The sequence below is a fragment of the Artemia sp. Qi Xiang Cuo genome, chromosome 20 (assembly GCF_049724085.1).
Source record: "Artemia sp. Qi Xiang Cuo chromosome 20, ASM4972408v1, whole genome shotgun sequence".
In the NCBI taxonomy this organism is placed as follows: domain Eukaryota; kingdom Metazoa; phylum Arthropoda; class Branchiopoda; order Anostraca; family Artemiidae; genus Artemia; species Artemia sp. Qi Xiang Cuo.
In genome coordinates, this window is record NC_142813.1 from 9,117,809 (window position 1) to 9,141,149 (window position 23,341).

A 23,341-nucleotide genomic window follows, 5' to 3' on the forward strand; every position below is an offset into this window, starting at 1 on the left:
CACCTGAGAAAATTCACTATCTTCTGTCATAAATCACTCGGCTTCAAGTAACAAGAGGCATTTTACTAAATAGTGAAAAACTGAAGGAACAAAATTCGGGCTTTATAAATTTAATAATAGTTAGTTTTTTTGTAGATAGAGTGTGGGTTTTTCGTTTTTTCATAAGAGGAAACCACTGTTCTATAGAACGAAATAGTCTTTGAAATTTGAGGTCAAGAAAATATAAGTCAGGCCCTTAAAAAGCGTATTGTAATCTAACTATTAAGTCATTTCTGTGAGGAGGGATCCTTGGGATGATTTCAGAGGGATTACAGCTTCTTCCTATTTGACATGAATTAACAGTGACGAAAAGAGCTAAAAAACGCCTCAAGCATTATTATTCCCCAGAAATATTGCAATTTTTAAGATACATCCCCTAATTTCTTTTGCATCCCCAATGATTCAAATATTTTATGTTAATTTGTATTTTTTTTTCTTATTTAATTAAACATTATAAGCTCTACAAAACTAATACAGACTTAGTATATTAATATTATTATTATTTCCACACTCAAGATGGATCACAGTATGTAAATTACATACAGTATAATCACGACTCCGTAATATTTGGCTACTATAGTCTTTGCGCGTATAAAAGCTCGGCCCATTGTCTCGTCCATCAACAATTCAGTGTATATTACCCTGGAACACGTATTTTGGCAGAAACTTTCTCAAAATGCCTTTCAAAGCAACTTGAAACTTCGAAACCTACTTGTAATTTTTAAAAACATCTAATAATAACATTACTCTACTAATTACCGATTTTTGTATATGTATTGGAGTAAAATAATTTAAAATTAGTTTCTTTAAAATTTAGTGTTACAAAGGTGAAGCCAAGTTTCGTCTTCAAAAGAAATCTGAATTGCCTACCCGTGAAAAAATCTAATGTCGCTTATGTTTCTACGTTCTACGGAGGACTTGCATCCTGGTCCGGCTTTGTATATGGTTGAGATAAGGAATGATTGTACTGTATAAATGTATGTGCAGTAGCTATAGACTGGAACCACATATTCAATATGTAATTACTGTTTTGGCTGTCACTTGATTAACAAGTTAATAACAAATAAGTTTTAAGGAATTAGCTACTTATTAATTGTTTTTATTAATTATACAAAATAATAAAAGTTAATGCGGAATCTCATGGGGACGTGACTAAAATACAGCTTAACGAATATTGTGGCTGCATGACTAATAGCCCTCTTCAGCGAATTATAATGCAAATCCTAAAATAAAAACCAAATTGAGCCTGCCTCACCCAAAAACTCTTTGATAAAATAAGGGTAAACTAAAAGGTACAAAAAATAAAAAAATTGGACAGAGCCTTAGCTTCATTTCCTCATAAATATTTAATTAAGACCCTTCGACAGTAGCATGCTAATTTTCGAACTCGCAAAATTTAAAGGTATTTAAAAATGGGAATACTGATTACTAATTTTGGTACTTGCCCCCTTAAATATTTTTGCCCCATCAACTAGAATTTAAAAAATTCCTTTTTTGGTATTTTCGTATGTAAAATGAAAGAAAAACAAAATTCCCTCCCTAGATTCTGAAATATACACTCCCCCCTCTAATTTTGTGAATTGATGCCACTGGTACTAAATGGGAATCCATATTTAGCCCAGCAAGAAAATTGCTTAGAGATGGATTCACAACATTTTTCTATTCACTGTTATAAAAATTATAATGTTCTAGTAGTTATTGAGTATGACTGAGAACACAGGTTCGATGGTGAAAGAAATACTCACCAGAATAGAACAGGCAAATGGTGCCTTCAGCAAACTACGTCAAGTATGGAGATCTCAGAGATTTTCTCTGCGCCTGAAGCTACGCCTTTTCAACAGCAATGTTATGCCAATAGTAGGCCTACTCTACGCAGCAGAAACACGGCACCTGAATCAAGAACAAGAGAGAAGAGTCTTGGTTTTTGAAAACTCGTGTCTTCATAGAATATTGAACATCCATTGGTCACAGAAGATGACAAACCAGCCCGTACGTGAAATGACGCAACAGCCTCTAATGACCGACATCATCAGAGTCAGAAGGTGGAAATATTTGGGCCACGCCCTACGTATGGATGACCATAGACTCCCAAAAGCCACTTTGCACTGGCAACCACCAAGAAATCGTAGCGCGAGAAGACCGAAACACACTTGAACGGACCTACCAAAGAGATCTACGGAACCTGTACACCTCCGTTTTAACAGAATGGGAGGACATCACTGCAGCAGCAAACATGAGAGGAAATTGGTGGCTCCTCTTTGATGCCCTGAGCGCCTCAGGAGGCACAGGCGGATCTAAGGTCTAAGGTGAGCAATTATCATGATATTGTTTTAATAATACAAAATATTATAATAATAAGTTTTTATTATATCATATATTTTATATCGTACGTATTATCGTAACTATATAATATTACTATAATATTATATAATATTATTGTTATGGCAATATTATTGTAAGGATTATAAATCTATGCAGTTAGACTAACCTTACCAGCTCTATCTTTCCATTTACCCATGGTTAAGAGTTTGGAGCTTTCATTTCTTTTGTAGTGTTTTCTAAAGATTTCTTCGAAACTTGAAAGTTACAAGAGCTATAAGGGGCACCGAAAGAAATTTTGATTGAAGAAAAACAAAATCAATTTCTTGGAACTAGGACTTATCTTAGCAACGTTCTAGGAAAACCAAATAAGCTATAATGCGAAAATTGCGATTTAAATAGTATTCTTATAAAGTATATTACCTTTGAGGTATATTGCTATGTCTTTAGACTTAAAAAAATGATGGAAGCATTGTAGCCATTTTAAACAAAATATGATTAACAGAAGATTGAACATTCTAAAAGAAGAACAAGATAAATCGAACTGAGGAAACGTAAAGCAGATTCAAGATCCTACAGAAGAATTTGATTATTTCATTCTACCTTCCGGACATTTGATGTACAGATTGACAGATATTATGTAAGAGAGCACCGAGATAGCAAATAGTAGAAAGAACAGCCAATCCGCCGCTGAATGATTAAGGGTCTTCTGGCCTATGTAAATAAAAAAGAACCAATTTTGGAAACTTAAAACAGGATACCTTAATGTAGATTCAAGATCCTAGTGATGTAGATGAATTGTTTCACTCGAACTTCTTGGACTTTTACAGAAGATGCTGTGTAAGGCAGCCAGATGATGATTTTTAATTATTAAAATAAGGGAGCCACATGATTAACAGAAGGTTACTTGAAGAATTTAAAAGAAGAACAAGAGACATCAAACTGATATAACTTGAAGCAGATTCAGGATCCTAGAGAAGATTTGATTGTTCCGCTCGACCTTCGGTACATTTGATGGACAGACTGACAGATGCTGTGTAAGAAAGCGCCGAGGTAACAAATAGCAGAAGGACCAGCCAATCAGCCACTGAATGATGAATGGTCATCTGGGTTATGTCAATAAGAAAGAACCAATTCTGTAAAATTAAAACAGGATACTTTAATGCAAATTCAAGATCCAAGCAATGCAAATGAATTGTTTCACTCGAACTTCTTGGACTTTTACAGAAGAGGATGTGCAAAGAAGCCACGAGCTACCACATTGTAAAAAGAATACCCAATTAGTCGATGGATGACAAATGGTTATCTGGCTTATGTCAGTAAAAAAAGACCAATTTTAGGAAGTAAAACTGAGATAATTTAATGCATGTTCAAGATCCTGTTGTTTCGTTCGATTTTCTTGGACATTTAGAGAATATGTTGTGTTAAACAGTCGCAAGCTAATAAGCGGCAAAAAGAGCAGGCGATTAGCCACTGGGCGACACATTTTATTCTGGTCTGTGTTAATAAAATGACCAATTTTGAGAAATCAAACGGGTGTAGCTTAATGCATTTTCAAGATCTTGTCAAAGCATTGGAATTTATTCACTCGACCTACTTGAACATATACAGAATATGTTGGGTAGCAAAGCCAAAAACGAACAAACTGCAAAAAGAACTGCTAATCAGCCGCTGGATGACGAATGGTATTCTGGAATTTATTTGCAAGATCCTTCAGAATGCGTTACGAATAGCAAAATGTAGCTACCCGCAACTAAAGCTGATAGAAAGTGGCCAAAATTATCGTAAGGTCTGCCAAATTATAAGCTCAGTTCTATGGTCCACCACTAAATCTGTTTCTAGATGACAAATAAATTACTAAACATGCGTAGGATGCCAAATCCTATAAGCACGTTACTTTGTCAAATATTCACCAGACTGCTGCTAATTCCACCGGACACTCGAAAAATCATGTCAAAATTACTTTGGCACAAAGCGCTGAAATCACTGGAAATAACTTCCGTAGCACCAAGTGAGATCAACTTTAACTGTAAAGGCTTTATGGGGGACTTCGAGTTCTGTGCTTCGAGTTTTGTGCTTCCAGTTTGCACTAAAACACTGAAATTAGTAGTAACGATCATTGCTGGGCCTATACCTTACCTTGTGATTACGTCAATAGGCGCAATCACAGTTTCTCCCAAAAAGGTTAATAAAGGCAAGGTTAATATATCTCCATAAAAGTGGATCTCGCGATGGACAAGTAAACTGGAGACCCCTCTCAATTTCACCAGTTAGCTCAATAAGTTTTGAAATGTTAATGAAAACCCAGCGTTGCCAGTGTTTAGATTCTAAAGACTTCTTCAACCCCCCGGTAATTTGGGCTTAGGGCTAGCGACTCACCCAAAGACACCCTAACATTCCCAAGTTTAGGTTTTAAAAAAATCTAGATATAGGTCTTTTTACAAGGAGGTATGAGTCTAGAAATTAAGAGAATATTTGACAGCATGCACCACAAAATACTATTAGGTCATATTAGGTCATATTAGGCTCAATCATGTTAGAGTTTGTGACCAATCCTTAGGTTGGTTCAAGTTTTACCTTGAAAATCATTTAATTAACAAAGGAAGCTATCCAACTAATAATATTGTGATAAACTGGGGAGTGCCATAGGACTCTATTTTGGATCTGATGTTGTTACATGTTCATATGAAAAATTTTTGACATCTACAGGTTCTTGCAAGTCTTACTATTGTAAAATATGTCACCAGAAAAAGACCTTGATGATAGTTCCAGAACCTAAGGAAGAACCAATAGGCGTAATTACAGTTTTTCCCAAAAAGGTTAAAAAAAGCAAGGTTAATATATCTCCATAATAGTGGATTTCGCGATTAACAAGTAAATTGGAGACCCCTCTCAATTTCACCAGTTAGCTCAATAAGTTTTGAAATGTTAACGAAAACCCAGCGTTGCCAGTGTTTAGATTCTAAAGACTTCTTCAACCCCCGGTAATTTGGGCTTAGGGCTGGCTACTCACCCAAAGACACCCTAACATTCTTAAGTTTAGGTTTTGACAAAATTCTAGATACAGGTCTTCTTACAAGGAGTTATGAGTCTAGAAATTAAGAATATTTGACAACATGCACCACAAAGCACTATTAGTAAGCTAAATCATATTAGAGTTCGTGACCAATCCTTTGGTTGGTTGAAGTTTTACCTTGAAAATTATTTAATTTACAGAGGAAGCTATCCAACTAATAACGTTGTGGTAAACTGGGGAGTGCCATAGGACTCTATTTTGGATCTGATGTTGTTACATGTTCATATGGAAAATTTTGACATCTACAGGTTCTTGCAAGTCTTACTATTGTAAACTATGTCACCAGAAAAAGACCTTGTCGACAGTTCCAGAACCTAAGGATGATCTATTGACATTTGTGAGTGATTAAGCTGAGGTTAATTCAGAATAAAACTTTGAATCTCTTCGAAAGGGGTTTTTGAAAAAATATATTGGAAAAACTTAATGGTAGATGGATGAAAGTCTAGTTACTAGGGTAGACATACGGCAAGGAGCAATAGACCCCCCACCCATGGATCAAGAAAAACCAATTTTAGAGTCGTTTCATGAGAAAAAATGCCTCCCTTCCATGGTTTAGTAAAAAAAGTTTTTTTTTATCTCCATATTAAAAAAACAAAATGAAAAAAAAGAACAATAGCCACCCCTATATTTTCGTGAATGTGTACCCCTGGGCGTACACAAATCTTGGTTTTGATTTTTTCTCGTGTTGGGTCACTGGCTCCTGCCATGAATGGCATTGAAGTCTGACATGGACCTTTCGTTAGACCAGAAGAAGGGTGTGCTCAATACCAAGGAGTGTTAATCGATCTTTCGATATCTCTTTCGATCTTTATACCGCAAGAGTTGAAATGAAGCTTTCAAGAAACTTAGGAGCCTAGGCTTCTAAGACCCTTGACTCAGTTTCTTCAGTCAACTAGGAAATTACTGACCAAAATGGACGATAACGACACTTGACAATTTCACAAAGTTAGAAATTTTCAGTCAACTTAGCGATAGAGGTCAACATCTTTGTCTCTAGAATCATAAATCGGACCGTAAAACTAAAACATAGAACGAAACTTAAAACGAACAAAAATTACAATAAATAATTGAGTCAAACTCAAAGGAGCAAAAATTAACAAGGAGAGGGTTGACAACCCCCATACCTTCTCAAGACCAGAACATAATTTGCACTTTACTGAAACTAAAATTGATTTTAAATGTTTTCACTTTTAATTTGATACATGCAAAATCGTTAAAACTTTAAGGATTAAAAATAAGTACATTAAACTGACAATCCATGATCATTTGTTTTTTTTAGTAAAGTGTAATTATGTTCTGGTCTCGAGAAAGCATGGGACTTGTCAGCCCTTCTCATGTTAATTTTTGCTTGTTTTGAGTTTCACTCGTTTATCTACTGTAATTTCTGTTTGTTTTTAGTTTCATTTATTTATTGATGGTGACTTATGGTAGTTTGACTCTTAGAAGGTTATTTTCTTTATTTCTGCTCATTTTTGCCTTAGTGGAGCTCTCTACTTGTCTTTGAAAACCTTGTTTTGTGGAATAAAGTTTATAAATTAGTATAGAAATAGATAAGAAATACAACCCGGACTCTCGCTATTTGCTTTGTGTTTATTATATTTAATATTCTTATTATATTTCCTATATTATTATGCTATTATTTTTATATTTTCTATTATTATATTTTTTATTAATAAATAAAAAAATTTAATTCAAATATTATTAATATAGAAATAGGTAAGGAATACCACCCAGACTCTTGCTATTTGCTTTCTATTTATTATATTTAATATTCTTATTATATTTCCTATGTTACTATCGTTATATTATCTATTATTATATTCTTATTAAGAAAATTTTATTTTAATTAAAAAACGAAAAAAAAAATATTACTTTATTTTCTATTATTTTTATATTATATTTATATTAGAAACTCCAATATATTTGGAAATTGGGATTCCATAAATCAGATTTTGGAGTTCAGATATTTACGTTTCGTCTTGTCATTTGTTTATGCTATTTAGTCACCTAGAAAATAGGATATATATCTTATTAAGAAATTTTCTGGAAATATTACCAAACGCAATGCATATTTCTCTTACCGATACCAAGCTTCAAACTGTTAAAAAAAACTGAAAGCGGTTGTACTGTTCCTTAATAAATTCAAGAAGATACGATAATATTGTTTGCTTTGTTTCTTCTCTAATTCCTGAATTCTTCCGACCTGGGGAATATCATCAAATAAATTTCAGCTCGATCAGACAGTGCTGAAGGAGAAAAGGATAGTGTTGATAGGTCTGAACTAATTCTTCCCACTAAAAAAAAGTTACTCAATTAAGTTAAAACTTTTCATATCTTAACTAAAATTCTATCTATAGAATTCTTCCTTTGATCGGAGACCTCAAAATCGGAGCTCTAACGTGACCTAACTGTGGAGCCCTAACTGTGGAGCCCAAAATTGGTTAACGCCAAAACTCCTCCTCTTTAAGCAGGGACGCCTTTGCCTCTTTGATTTGCCAATATAACAATTTAATTTCCGGCTAAGTGCCCTATCGCAGTAATTAAAAAACGATATGTTTTACAGTAACAGAAGAGAGATTTAAATTTTCTATAACTGTGGTTACTTTGAAACAATTAAATATTCTCAAATATTAAAAAAATGTTGATATTAAATATAAAAAATAATAATTATTAATCATATAAATTATTTTTAAATCAAACCTTTAAGTATTAATTTAGCGTTTTTTTGTTATTGAAAAATTTAATTCGAATTTTAAAATCTAATGTTAAAGATTTAATAAAATTATGTATTTTGTAACAGTAATTTTTCTTAACAGTAATGAAAACTAAAAAGATTTTGTCCTGAATTTGGCTTAATTTTGGGCAAAAGGTTTCCCACTCTCCATCACATAACTTCATCTCACAGCAGGATCCCAGGTCCTATCTTGTTCCACAGCACTTGGCAAACTTCTAACATGCCATCTCTCTATGTACCAAGGGTGGCATACTTAGTGCCGTGCAAGTCAAGCTTCGTGCCACACAATGTTTCAACAATCCGCAGTTTTCAAAGAGTTCGTGGCAACGAACTGTAAGTAAGGAGTGACCCGACTCAAAAGTAACCGAAACTCTAAAAAAAGGAATTTTGATACCAATAGATACATCAGAAGAATCAGATTTTTATGCTGATTTCAAATATATAAGTGGTATCAAGTTTAGTCTTACCCATCAGTTAAGCGGCTGAGAAAATTTGCCTGATTTTTGAAAAAAGGGAAAATCGCCCCCTAAAAGTCATAGAACCTTAATTAAAAATCACACCATCAGAATCAGCGTATAAGAAAACCTTACTGTAGAGGTTTCAAGCTCCTATCTGCAAAAATATGAAATTTTGTATTTTTACCAGAAGAAAGATCACGGATGCGTGTTTATTTCTTGTTTTTTTCCCCAAAGGTGATCGTATCGACCCAGTGGTCCTACAATAACGTGGAGAGCTTATTCGAACGTAAATCCCCACGCTCATTTTTTCCCAAAGTCACCTGATCAAAATTTTGAGATAGCCATTTTGTTCCAATATGGTCGAAAAATATGATAACTATGTCTTTGAGGATGACTTAATCCCCAAAAGTCCCAGGGGGGAGGGTTGCAGTTATGAACTTTGCCCTATGTTTACATATAGTATTGGTTATTGGGAAGTGTAGAGACGTTTTCAGGGGTGATTTTTGCTGGTAGTGGGAGGTGGGTGGGTCCGGGGTTACGTGGGAGGATCTTTCCATGAATGGAGTTTTCATAGGGACATAGCTATGAAGGAGGCGCCGAATTTCCCAGCATTATTTGAAAAAAACGATCAGAAATTAAATTAAAAAAAAACAACAAGTTTTTCAACTGAAAGTAAGGAGCAGAATCAAAACTTAAAACTAGCAGAAATTATACCGTATATGATTGGGTTCGCCCCTTAGTCAATACCTGGCTCTTATCACTAAAGTTTTTTTAGTACTTTCTTAAGAGCTATTTATTCTAGTTAATGGCCTTTGTGGTTAAGGGGTAATTTTTAAAGAATTGGAACGAAATTCGAGCTTTAGCGTAAAGAGAGAGGTATTGATTAGGGGGCGAGCCCACTACTATACGTATTAAAAACATAAGAATATAGAAGTTCGTTACGTAAGTTAATTCGTAAGTTACGTATATTTATTACTAATAAAAACGTTTGTAAATAAAATTAAACGAGAAAGCCATTTAACCAAAAAAAAAGTAAATTAATATTCAAATTTCGCTTTAATTATTCATGTCCGGTGAACCAAACTCAAAACCTGCATTAATTCAAAAACGTTCAGAAATTAAAAAAAAATTTTTTTAACTGAAAGTAAGGAGCAACATTAAAATTCAAAACGAACAGAAATTATTCCGCATATGAAAGGGGCTGTCCCCTCCTGAACGCCTCGCTCTTTACGCTAAAGTTATTTATTGTTTAAAAAAATAGACTTGTGAGAAAGAGTCAAACTTTAGCGTAAAGAGCTAGGCGTTGAGGAGGGGACAGCCCCTTTCACATACGGAATAATTTCTGTTCGTACTAAGTTTTAATGTTGCTCCTTACTTTCAGTTAAAAAAAACTTTTTTTATTCAATATGGCATAAAAATGAACACTCGCTCTAATAAACATTTCATAGAAAAATAGACAGCGTTGCTGTTTATTAGTAACGAAATGAGTTTCTCAGATACCAAATCAATTAGCTCCAGAAAATAAACATCCAGCCAGAGAAGAATGGGAAGTTGCCTCTTAATGGTTAGATTGGGATTCACAAATTACCGGGTAGAAGTGTAATTACCTGGAGCCTGGTAGATTTTCAGTGTCTTTGGTGATTATGTGTTTATTTTCGCGCGATGAATATGTTTAACTATCTATTATTCGCTACTAAATTTTTTCATGAACTCAGCTGAAGGACGAGATACAGTGAAGATAAAATCTGTTTCTTTGAATTGGTTAAGTAGATACTTACAAAACGACATATATCGAATTTTGGAAAAATCTAGGACTAAATTTTTAATAAAAATGCTTTTTCTCAACAGTAATGAAAGACTAAAAAGGTTTTTTCGTGAATTTGGAAAAGGGATTTTGCGCAAGGGGTTTCCTGCTCTTCACCACATGGTGAAAAACGTAATAAAATGAGTCTAAAATGGGTTCGGGGGGATGTTTTATTTTAATATCTTATATATCGATATTTCAAAAACTTAAACTTTTTAAGAATTTAAAATTGTATAGTTCTTGTAATTTTTTGTCTCAAAAATGTAAAAACGACATGTCTTAAAACATTAGAAAAAACTGAAAATTAAATTTTCAATGAAATTGACACCCAAATACAATTTTCTAGTTTTGCATGTAGTGGTTGCCAAATTAAAAAAAAATGAGGGTGAAAATTAAGCAAAAAAAAAAAAAATCTAAAACCATATTGCACCGAAAGGTCTAAAAGGTGCATTTGTTCTTTGAAGGTTTAGTTGTCTTTTAAAATCCATAGATGGTTAATGTTAGAATTTTTACGGAAAAAATGTGTTAAGAAATTTAGCTAATTAATTTTGCTGATTTATTTTCACAATTCAACGTAGAAACACTGACGAAAATGTGGTGCTACAGTAAAAACTGTATGAAAAACTGTACTTTTTTTTTACTTTAATGCGCTTGGTATTTTAAAACTTTTGAAAACGTCTGTTTTCAAATAATTCACAATAAATACAATAATCTAGTATCGTTTTGCTATGAAAAAAAAATGCTAAAATTATATAATAAAATAAAAAATGTCAACCGACAGACTTTAGCGTTGATCAAACAGTTCGTGGTAACGAACTGTAAGTAAGGAGCGACCCGGCTCAATGGTAACTGAAACTCTAGAAAACGGGTTTTTTATACCAATAGATATATCAAAAGAATCAGATTTCAAAGCTGATTTCAAATACATAATTTTCATCAAGTTTAGTGCTACCCATCAAAAGTTACGCGCCTGAGAAAATTTGGCTGATTTTCGAAAAAAGGGGGAAGACCCCCTAAAAGTTATAGAACCTTAATGAAAATCACACCATCATACTCAGCGTATCAGAGAACCCTACTGTAGAGTTTTCAAGCTCCTATCTACAAAAATGTGGAATTTTACATTTTTTGCCAGAAGAAAGATGACGGATGCGTGTTTATTTGTTTTTTCTGTTTGTTTGTTTTGTTTTTTTCCCAGGGGTGATCGTATCGACCCAGTGGTTCTAAAATATCGTGCGAGGGTTCATTGGAATGGAAATTAAAAGTTCTAGTGGCCTTTTTAAGTTACCAAAAACAATGGAGGGCAAATAGGCCCCCTCCCATGCCCATTTTTTTCCCAAAGTCACCCGCTAAAAATTTTGAGATAGCCATTTTGTTCAGTATGGTCGAAAATATGATAAAAATGTCTTTTGGGATGACTTGATCCCCCAAAGTCCCCAGGGGAGGGCTGAAAGTTATGAACTTTACTCAATGTTAACATATAGTATTGGTTATTGGGAAGTATACAGACTTTTTCAGAGGAGATTTTTTCTGGTAGGTGGGGGAAGGAGAGGGTCGGGGGCTATATGGAAGGATCTTTCCATGAAGGAAGTTTTCATGGGGGAAGGGACATTGCCATGAAGGGGGCGCCGGACTTGCCAGCATGATTTATTGGTTATTGGGAAGTATACAACCATTTTCAGGAAGGATTTTTTCTGGTGGGGGGGGGGCTAGAGGAAGGGGTTACTCTGGAGAATATTTACGTGGAGGATGTTTCTTTGGGGTAAGGGACATTTCTATGAAGGGGGCGGCGGATTTCCAAGCATTATTTAAGAAACGATCAGAAGTTAAATAAAAAAAACAAGTTTTTTCAACTGAAATGTAAGAAGGAATATTAGAACTTAAAACCAACAGGAATTATAACGTATATGAGGGTGTTCTCCCCCAAGCTAATAACGCACTGTTTACGCTACACTATTTTTTATTGCTTTGAAAAGAGCTATCTATTCCAAATAAAAGGCCTTTTTGTTTAATGGTTCTGTGTATCAGAATTTGCTTTAAATTTTAAAGTGAAAAGCGTGGTATTGACTAAGGGAAGAACCCCCTCATATAAGTAATAACATATACGTAATAAAAAAAACAATAAAAAAACAAGCGATACGGCTCAATAGTAGGCTAATCGAAACTTTTAAAAACGAAATTTTGATGTCAATAAATGTATCAAAAGAATGTGTTTATAATGCTGATCCTAAATATATAAATTTTATTAAGTTTAGTATCACTCATCAAAGGCTACGAGCCTGAGAAAATTTACTTGATTTTTTAAAGAGGGGGGAAACATCCCCTACAAGTGAAAGAATTTTAATGAAAATCACAACGTCAGATTCAGCGTATCAGAAAACCCTCTTACATAGGTTTCAAGCTCATATCTGCAAAAATCTGCAACTTTGTATTTTTTGCTAGAAGAAAAATATACGAATATAGAAGTTAGTTACGTAAGTTAATTTGTAAAGACATCCATTTAGCAAAAGAAAAGTAAAATTTTTATGCAAATAAAAGCTGCATTAACTAAAAAACGATCAGAAATTAAATAAAAAACAAGTTTTATAAACTGAAAGTAAGGAGTGACATTAAAACTTAAAACGAACGGAAATTATTCCGTATATGAAAGGGGCTGTCCCCTCATCAACGCCTTGCTCTTTATGCTAAAGTTTGACTCTGTCTCACAAATTTATTTTTTTAAACGATAAAAAACTTTAGCGTAAAGAGCGAGGCGTTGAGGAGGGGACAGCCCCTTTCATATACGGAATAATTTCTGTTCGTTTTAAGTTTTAATGTCGCTCCTTACTTTCAGTTTAAAAAACTTGTTTTTTTTATTTAATCTTATTAAAGGACGACGATACATATTTGACAAGTGATACAGTGTAGAGTGATTGTACAGTGATTGGCCCTTTACTGAAAACCAATTTTATGACAAATATTTTCTTTTGTACTTAATATTGAAAATAAACCTTAAAATTATAGTAACATTTTGAACTGATGAGGTTTCAGCAATTGATATCCTTATACATCAAATGTTTAGTTTAATTTATTACCTCTTTTTAAAGTTGTTGAAGAGGAATATAGTTTCACTACAAACAAGTGTTTGGATACTGCCTCCTTCCTTAACTGTAAATAGAAACCAAAAGCATATTGCGTCATTGGCGCTTAACTGAAAACGAATTATATTGCAAATATTTTTTTTTCCAGTTCTTACAGAATTGAAAATAAAAATAAAATTACAGTGAAATAAATTCTTGAACGGATGGATCGTTCAGCAATTAATATCATCATACATCAAATATTCAATTTGATGTTGTTTATACTTTCCAAGACTGTTCAAGACGCATATAATTTTCAGTAAAGCGCCAATAACGCAGTAGGTTTTAGACTTCTACAGTGAGAGAAGGAGGTGATACCCAAACTCTTGTCTGTAGTAATTTTTGTTCGTTTCAAGCATGTCGTTTTGGGTTTCATTTATTCTTTAATAGTAATTTCTGGTCGTTTTGGCTTTGAATTTTAACAAATATTTGTATCTTCTAAGCTTAAGTTTAAAATGGCCTTTACTTTTATTTGAAAAACTTATTTTTCGGAAAGTTTTTTTTCAATTTTTGAAAAACTTATTTCTCGGAAAGTTTTTTTTAGTTAATTTTTGATCGTTTTTGATTGCAAAAATTTTCAAGTTTTTAAAAATTACTTATTTCGAAACCAAACTTAAAAAAAAAAAAATCAAATGTTCATCAAAGTATCCAAACTGGTATCAAAGTAACAATATCAAAGTGAAAAAAAGGGGTTTGTGTTTTTTCAACCTCGGAGTTTTTATTATATGATGTTTGAAATATTTTTAACAAAATGGCTGTTTCAAAATTTTATCGGATGGGTTTGGGGAAAAAGGGCGTGAAGGGGGCTAATTAACCTTCGGTCTCTTTTGAGTCTATAAAAGTGAACTAGAACTTTTTATTTTCAATCAAATGAGCCCTCTCTGAAGTGTATATGAGCATCCCTTCTGTAAGAACCATATATATCCTCAGAGGATAACTTACAACGCCTTTCCCTGGGCCCTGGGGGGTTTTGTTGACCCCAGAGTTTTAATATCTGATGGTTGAACTATTTTTAGAAAAACGGTCACCTCAAACTTTTTATCGGATGGGTTTATTCATCTGATAAACCCAAAGGTATGGAGGGCGAGAGGGGCTAATTGCCCTCCGATCTTTTTCACTCTGAGAAAATGAACTAAAACTTTTAATTTCCATCCAAATGAACCCTCTCTGAAGTTCATACGAGCACCCTTTTCATAAGAACCACATACGGCCCCAGGACATATCTTACAATGCCTGCCCCCCGGTCCCTGGGGGGGGGGGTTGTGTCGACACCGGAGTTTTTGTTATCTGACCTTTAGACTATTTTTAAAAAATGGCTCTCTCAAAGTTCTCATCGGATGGGTTTGAAGAAAATAGGGCGTTGAGAGGGGGGTTAGTAGTCCTCCGATCCCTTTTGACTCTTAAAAATTGAACGAGAACTTCCAATTTCCAATCATATGAGCCCTCTCCGAAGTTTATACGAGTATAACTTCCAAAAGAACCAATTATGCCCCCAGAGCAATACTTACAACGCCTGCCCCGGGGCCTGGAGGGGGTTGTGTCGACACAGAAGTTTTTTTTTATCTGACCTTTTGAGTCAGAGTGCATCTCTGTCCTCTGAGTCTGGGACAAATTTGATGGAAAATACAGAATAGGGTTCTGTAGGTAAGCACCGACAAGCTCTTCGCAATAACTGGCACTATCGCAGAAGGGCATGTTCCAGAACTTAATCATCCTTAATATCATTATATTTTTTTCCTACCTTCAGTCTAGAAGGGATGATAACAATAAATTTAGCTCCTATACTTAAAATGCATAAAAGGGGCTAACATTATAGTCCGTCATGAACTTATAACACAATTTACTGATAATTTTATGTTGACTTTGACTTTTGACTTTGACTTTATTCAATATAAACACATAAATAGAACACAACTACAGGGACTGATCAATGATCCCTAGGGCCTAAATGTAGTCCTTGGAGAAATCGAATATTCATAAAAATACTATCACTACTTATTGACAAACAACAAATTGACAAACAAACAAACTTTGGAAACTTTGAAAACTTTCTATATTTCTTATTTCTTATTCTATATTACTTATTTCTATATTACTGTATTACTATATTATTATATTTCTATATTATATAATATCTATATTATCTATATTATCTATATTACTATATTATTCTATATTATCTATATTATCTATATTATCTTATATCTCTATATTATCTTATATATCTATATTATTATCTTATATATCTATATTATTATTATTATATATTATTATATTATTATTATTTTTTTTATCATTATTTTTTTTTTTTTTTTTTTATTATTATTTTATTATTATTATTATATTATTATTATATTATTATATATTATTACTATATATTATTATCTTATAAATCTATATTATTTCTATATTATCTTATATTTCTATATTATCTATATTATCTATATATTATCTATATATCTATTATCTATATTATCTATATTATCCATATTATCTATATATTATCTATATATTATCTATATTATCTATATTATCTATATTATCCATATTATCTATATTACTATATTATTATATTTCTATATTACTATATTACTATACTATTATATTTCTATATTGTATATTATCTATAGTATCTATATTATCTATATATTATCTTATATCTCTATATTATCTTATATATCTATATTATTATCTTATATATCTATATTATTATTATTATATATTATTATATTATTATTATTTTATATTATTCTTATTATTTTTTTTATCATTATTTTTTTATTGTTTTATTATTATTATTATTATTTTATTATTATTATATTATTACTATATTATTATATATTATTACTATATATTATTATCTTATATATCTATATTATTTCTATATTATCTTATATTTCTATATTATCTATATTATCTATATATTATCTATATATTATCTTTATTATCTATATTATCTATATTATCCATATTATCTATATTACTATATTATTATATTTCTATATTTCTATATTACTATATTACTATTTCTGTATTACTATATTACTTATTCTATATAATTATTTCTATATTACTTTCTATATTACCTATTTCTTAATTACTATCAGTAATTATTGACAAACAACAAATTGACAAACAAAACAAACTTTGAAAACTTTGAAAACAAACAAACTTTGAAAAAAAGGAAAAAGGCAATATGCACTACATAAAACAGAGAGAATCCCCCTAAATACTATTCATTTGTACTAGTAGAAAGGAGATGTTTCTTGTAATTATACCGAATTGAAGGAACTGAAACAGAATAAAAATAGTATCAAACAATTAGTTGTCATAAATGGTAGTTGAATTCTGGAATATACTCTAAGTTTGATATGTTCGAGGGAGTGTCTACTTTGCAAAACTGTGGAAACCAGATGGAGCAAAACACACTATGGGGATGTTTTTTAAGAAAAAATATACACATATGTACATAACTGTTGTTCAGTTAAAGAGAATTGAATTCTGCCCAGAATTGAAAGGCATCAGTGAACCATTTACTGACAACCCCAAAAAACTGCTGAAACTTTAGTTTTCACAAAAAGCCATTCACAATGAGATCTTTCTAATACCGGGAATTAGCTAGGGATAATTTGAGAAAACCAGATCTTTCATAGAATCTTCTGATTAGCTTCTTGATTTTGAATTGAATTTATCAAGTATTTTGGGCAATAGGTTGCATCAAGACTGGGCTGGGTAATTGTAGACAGAGAAAAGCCAAGACAGATAGTCCAAGTAATTGAGAGGCAAATGTTTAAATGGCTGGGGCACGGGTAAATGGCAGGAGTATGAAAGACTCTCTAATTGGACACATACTTGTCAGGTTAGTTTTTGGAAAGGTTAGTTAGTTAGTCTATATTTCGATATTACTATATTACTATTTCTATATTACTATATTACTTATTCTATATAATTATTTCTATATTACTTTCTATATTACTTATTTCTTAATTACTATCAGTAATTATTGACAAACAACAAATTGACAAACAAAACAAACTTTGAAAACAAACAAACTTTGAAAAAAAGGAAAAAGGCAATATGCACTACATAAAACAGAGAGAATCCCCCTAAATACTATTCATTTGTACTAGTAGAAAGGAGATGTTTCTTGTAATTATACCGAATTGAAGGAACTGAAACAGAATAAAAATAGTATCAAACAATTAGTTGTCATAAATGGTAGTTGAATTCTGGAATATACTCTAAGTTTGATATGTTCGAGGGAGTGTCTACTTTGCAAAACTGCGGAAACCAGATGGAGCAAAACACACTATGGGGCCATTTTTTAAGAAAAAATATACACATATGTACATAACTGTTGTTCAGTTAAAGAGAATTGAATTCTGCCCAGAATTGAAAGGCATCAGTGAACCATTTACTGACAACCCCAAAAAACTGCTGAAACTTTAGTTTTCACAAAAAGCCATTCACAATGAGATCTTTCTAATACCGGGAATTAGCTAGGGATAATTTGAGAAAACCAGATCTTTCATAGAATCTTCTGATTAGCTGAAAAATTTTACGAGAGATTCTGATTGGCTCAAATTAACGCTAGTTAATTTTAGATATTCAATTCAATTCTGTTTATTACAAAATGATATAACGCATAACATTAATTGTAGAGAGGGGTCAGGAGGTACAAACAGGGCTCCTTATATGGGCATAGAATACTGACAGGGCTCCTAATAAGGGCATAGCCTCTCTAGGGAGAATGATTACGTAATGGGGTCAATGACCTCTTTTTTCCAAGGTCGATTTATTTGATGTTTCTATGTGTAATAACTCCAGGACGAAGGTTGCACCTGGGCATTGAATTCTAACGGGGCTAATGTTATTGATCTAGGACTCGAGGGGGAAGTGAATTTCCGAGAACTTGATTGCGTAATCGTTCGCGAATGTCATGGTGTCCAGAAATAGTATTTGTTGTTGTTGCTCTAGGCAATGTTATGACATTCCCGGAATTTAGAACACCTGTGCTGTTGACCTCAATTCACCTATCGTGAATCAATAATTCCCCTTAGAAACAACAAATTAATTTCCCCTTTCTTGACAGATCAATCAATCAATGACATCATCTGTCAGACTTTAAAAATTTTCGCCCTAGAAACATTTCTCCAGGAATAGATCCAAATCATTAATGTCCTTGCCTCGGGAACAACTCTTTTGGTCTAACTACAAATGATATTAATAAACAAAGGAAATGGAAAAAATTAGGCAAGAAACATCTTAGCTATGAATTGTTTTAGAGCGCGAAAAGGTTTCTTATTAATTTGAAATGCGTTAGCGCAGAGAAGCCAATAACAAAGGAACACGCTGAATTTACGTTTAGGGATTATTTGGGCGAAACCGTTTTAGACAGGTTATGGAACTATTTCGGCGAAACAGATAGAGACATTTTAAAAGAAGAGTTTTGAAGAGATTTGGGAAGAGGTTTTGAGTGTGGTCGTTATAATACACAAGTTTCATTTGAACAGTGTTGTGAGGTCCTCTAACCCAACCCCAAAGGGTTCCAATCCTCCTACCCCAACCCCGAAGGAAGCCCCCGGTCCTCAAAAGCCCCCCAAGCTCCCAAAGGCCCTCCACCGGTCCCCAAATGTCCCCCAGGCCCCCAACTGTCCCCCCGGACCCTCAAAGGCCCCCCCAAGCTCCCAAAGGGCCACCGGCGCCCCCAAAGGCCCACCCAGACCCCCAAAGGCCATCCCCGGGCCCCCCAAAGGCCCATCGAGCTCCCAAAGGACCAACGGGGTCCCAAAGGCCCTCCACCGGCCTCCAACTGCCCCAAAGGCCCTCCCCTGGTCCTCAAAGGTTCTCCGGGCTCCCAAAGGACCAACGGGGTCCCAAAGGCCCTCCACCGGTCCCCAAATGTCCCCCAGGCACCCAAAGGCCCTCCCTGTGCCCCAAAGGCCCACCCAGACCCCCAATGGCCATTCCCGGCCCCCCCCCAAAGACCCATCGAGCTCCCAAAGGACCAACGGGGTCCCAAAGGCCCTCCACCGGTCCCCAAATGTCCCACAGGCACCCCAAGGCCCTCCCTGTGCCCAAAGGCCCTCCCTGTGCCCCAAAGGCCCTCCCCCGGCCCCCAAAGGTCCCCCAGACCAGAGAAGCGCCGCCGGGATAACACACACACACACACACACACACACACACACACACACACACACACACACACACACACACACACACACACACACACACACACACACACACACACACACACACACACACACACACACACACACACACACACACACACACACACACACACACACACACACACACACACACACACACACACACACACACACACACACACACACACACACACACACACACACACACACACACACACACACACACACACACACACACACACACACACACACACACACACATACACACACACACACACACACACACACACACACACTCACACACACGCACACACCAACACCCACACAAACCAGCACAAACAAAACACCACACAAAAAAAAAAAATAGATAACAAACCCACACACAAAACAAAAAAAAACAAAAAAAAAAAACACACAACCATAATCAAACCAACAACAACAAAACCAAACACACCGCAACACAAGTACAGATACAAAGACACACAAACACACACACACACACACATCACACACACACACACACATACACACACACACACACACACACACACACACACACACACACACACACATACACACACACACACATACACACACACACACACACACACACACACACACACACACATACACACATACACACACACACAGACACACACACACACACACACACACACACACACACACACATAGGTGAGTGTTGTCTGAAACCTATGATTTGGGATATGTAATTTGCTATTTCTGACTTTTCATAACCGGATTTCTTAGTCTTTCGTAGGTGTGTGGTGTCTGAAACCTATGATTTGGGATGCGTGGTTTTCTATTTTTGACTATTCTGAGCATGTTTTCATAGACTTTCTTAGGTGTGTGTTGACTGAAACCTATGATTTGGGATGTGTAATTTGCTATTTCAGGCTTTTCTGAGCTAGATTTCTTAGCCTTTCATAGGTGTGTCCTTTCAGAAAATTATGATTTGGGAGGTATAGTTTGCTTTTTGGACTTTCAGAGCTAGGATTCTTAGTCACTCATAGGTGTTTGTTGTCTGAAACTTCGAGTTTGGGATGAGTAGTTGGCTATTTCAGACTTTTCTGAGCTAAGGTTTCTTAGTATTTCGTAGGTGAATGCTGTCTGAAACTCATGATTTGGGATATGTAAATTACTATTTCGGGCTTTTCTGAGTTAAATTTCTTAGTCTTTCATAGGCGCGTGATGTCTGAAACCTATGATTTGGGCTATGTAATTTCCTTTTCAGAATTTTCATAACCGGATTTCTTAGTCTTTCGTAGGTGTGTGGTGTCTGAAACCTATGATTTGGGATGTGTGGGTTGCTATTTTTGACTTTTCTGAGCAGGATTTCATAGCCATTCGTAAGTGTGTGTTGACTGAAACCTATGATTTGGGGTGGTTAATTTGCTATTTTTGACTTTTCTGAGCTAGATTTCTTAGCCTTTCACAGGTGTGTCCTTTCAGAAAATTATGATTTGGGAGGTATAGTTTGCTTTTGGACTTTTCAGAGCTAGGATTCTTAGTCACTCATAGGTGTTTGTTGTCTGAAACTTCGAGTTTGGGATGAGTAGTTGGCTATTTCAGACTTTTCTGAGCTAAGGTTTCTTAGTATTTCGTAGGTGAATGCTGTCTGAAACTTATGATTTGGGATATGTAAATTACTATTTCGGGCTTTTCTGAGTTAGATTTCTTAGTCTGTCATAGGCGCGTGATGTCTGAAACCTATGATTTGGGCTATGTAATTTCCTTTTCTGACTTTTCATAACCGGATTTCTTAGTCTTTCGTAGGTGTGTGGTGTCTGAAACCTATGATTTGGGATGTGTGGGTTGCTATTTTTTGACTTTTCTGAGCAGGATTTCTTAGCCATTCGTAGGTGTGTGTTGACTGAAACCTATGATTTGGGATGGTTAATTTGCTATTTTTGACTTTTCTGAGCTAGATTTCTTAGCCTTTCATAGGTGTGTCCTTTCAGAAAATTATGATTTGGGAGGTATAGTTTGCTTTTTGGACTTTTCATAGCTAGGATTCTTAGTCACTCATAGGTGTTTGTTGTCTGAAACTTCGAGTTTGGGATGAGTAGTTGGCTATTTCAGACTTTTCTGAGCTAAGGTTTCTTAGTATTTCGTAGGTGAATGCTGTCTGAAACTTATGATTTGGGATATGTAAATTACTATTTCGGGCTTTTCTGAGTTGGATTTCTTAGTCTTTCATAGGTGTGTGATGTCTGAAACCTATGATTTGGGATGTTTAGTTTGCTATTTTCGACTTTTCTGAGCTAGGTTTCTTAGCCTTTCATAGGTATGTGTTGTCAGAAAATTATGATTTGGGATGTGTAGTTTGCTATTTCAGGCTTTTCTGAGCTATGGTTTTCTAGTATTTCGTAGGTGAATGTTGTCTGAAACCTCTAGTTTGGGATGAGTAGTTTGCTATTTTTGACTTTTCTGAGCTAGGTTTCTTAGTCTTTCGTTTGTGTGTGTTGACTGAAACCTATGATTTGGGATACGTAGTTTGCTATTTTTGACTATTCTGAGCTGGATTTATTAGCATTTCCTAGGTGTGTGTTGACTGAAACCTATGATTGGGATGAGTGGTTTGCTATTTTTGTCTTTTCTGAGCTAGATTTCTTAGCCGTTCATAGGTGTGTGTGTTGTCTGAAACTTATGATTTGGGATGTGTAGTTTGCTATTTGAACTTTTCAGAGCTATGATTCTTAGTCCGTCATAGGCGTTTGTTGTCTGAAACTTCTAGTTTGGGATGAGTAGTTTCGATATTTCAGGCTTTTCTGAGCTAAGGTTTCTTAGTCTTTCATAGGTGAATGATGTCTGAAACCTATGATTTTGGATATGTAAATTACTATTTCGGGCTTTTCTGAGTGGGATTTCTTAGTCTTTCATAGGTGTGTGTTGTCTGAAACCTATGATTTGTTATGGGTGTATTGCTAATTTTTTCAATTCTCATCAGAAATTATTATAATATAATATGTTTGTTTATTATGAAAACTATAGTTTGGGATTAATAGTTTTCTATTTTTGACTTTTCTGAGCTAGGTTTCTTAGACGTTCTTAGGTGAGTGTTGTCTGAAACATAGGATTTGGGATATGTAAATTACTATTTCGGGCTTTTCTAAGCTAGATTTCTTAGTCTTTCATAGGTATGTGTTGTCTGAAACCTATGATTTGGGATGTGTTGGTTGCTATTTTTTGACTTTTCCGAGCTGGATTTCTTAGCCGTTCATAGGTGAGTGCTGTCTGAAACTTGTGATTTTAGATGGTTAATTTGCTATTTCCGGCTTTTATTAGCTAGGTTTCATAGCCTCTCATTGGTGTATGTTGTCAGAAAATTACGATTTGGGATGTGTAGTTTGCTATTTGAACTTTTCAGAGCTAGGATTCTTAGTCCATCATTGGTGTTTGTTGTCTGAAACCAATAGTTTGGGATGACTAGTTTGCTATTTCAGGCTTGTTCATTTTGAATTTCTGTCATGAAATGCAAGAGTTGGAAAATTAGGGTCTTAGTCCACCAGCTCAGTATTAGGGTCCCAGTCCACCAGCCTGAACGGTGGAAATTCACTAGCTCAGAATTGGGGTCTTAGTCCACCAGCCTGAATGGTGGAAATCC

The 23,341-nt window shown here is 34.5% G+C and overlaps 2 protein-coding genes across 2 annotated transcripts in view; one reads left to right on the top strand and one right to left on the bottom strand.

The window, feature by feature from the left end:
* The window catches only part of LOC148939848 (uncharacterized), a 142,825-nt gene that overhangs the window by 66,038 nt on the left and 53,446 nt on the right, over nt 1-23,341 (bottom strand). The window lies entirely within an intron of this gene.
* Nucleotides 1,744-2,193, top strand: LOC148939850 (uncharacterized). Its single transcript, XM_089106016.1, has one exon. The coding sequence runs from the start codon at nt 1,744-1,746 to the stop codon at nt 2,191-2,193; it is 450 nt and encodes a 149-aa protein (XP_088962142.1).

What these genes read in the sequence shown, in the direction of transcription:
- LOC148939850 (XM_089106016.1), top strand. Translation starts at nt 1,744, where the DNA reads ATGACTGAGAACACAGGTTCGATGGTGAAAGAAATACTCACCAGAATA.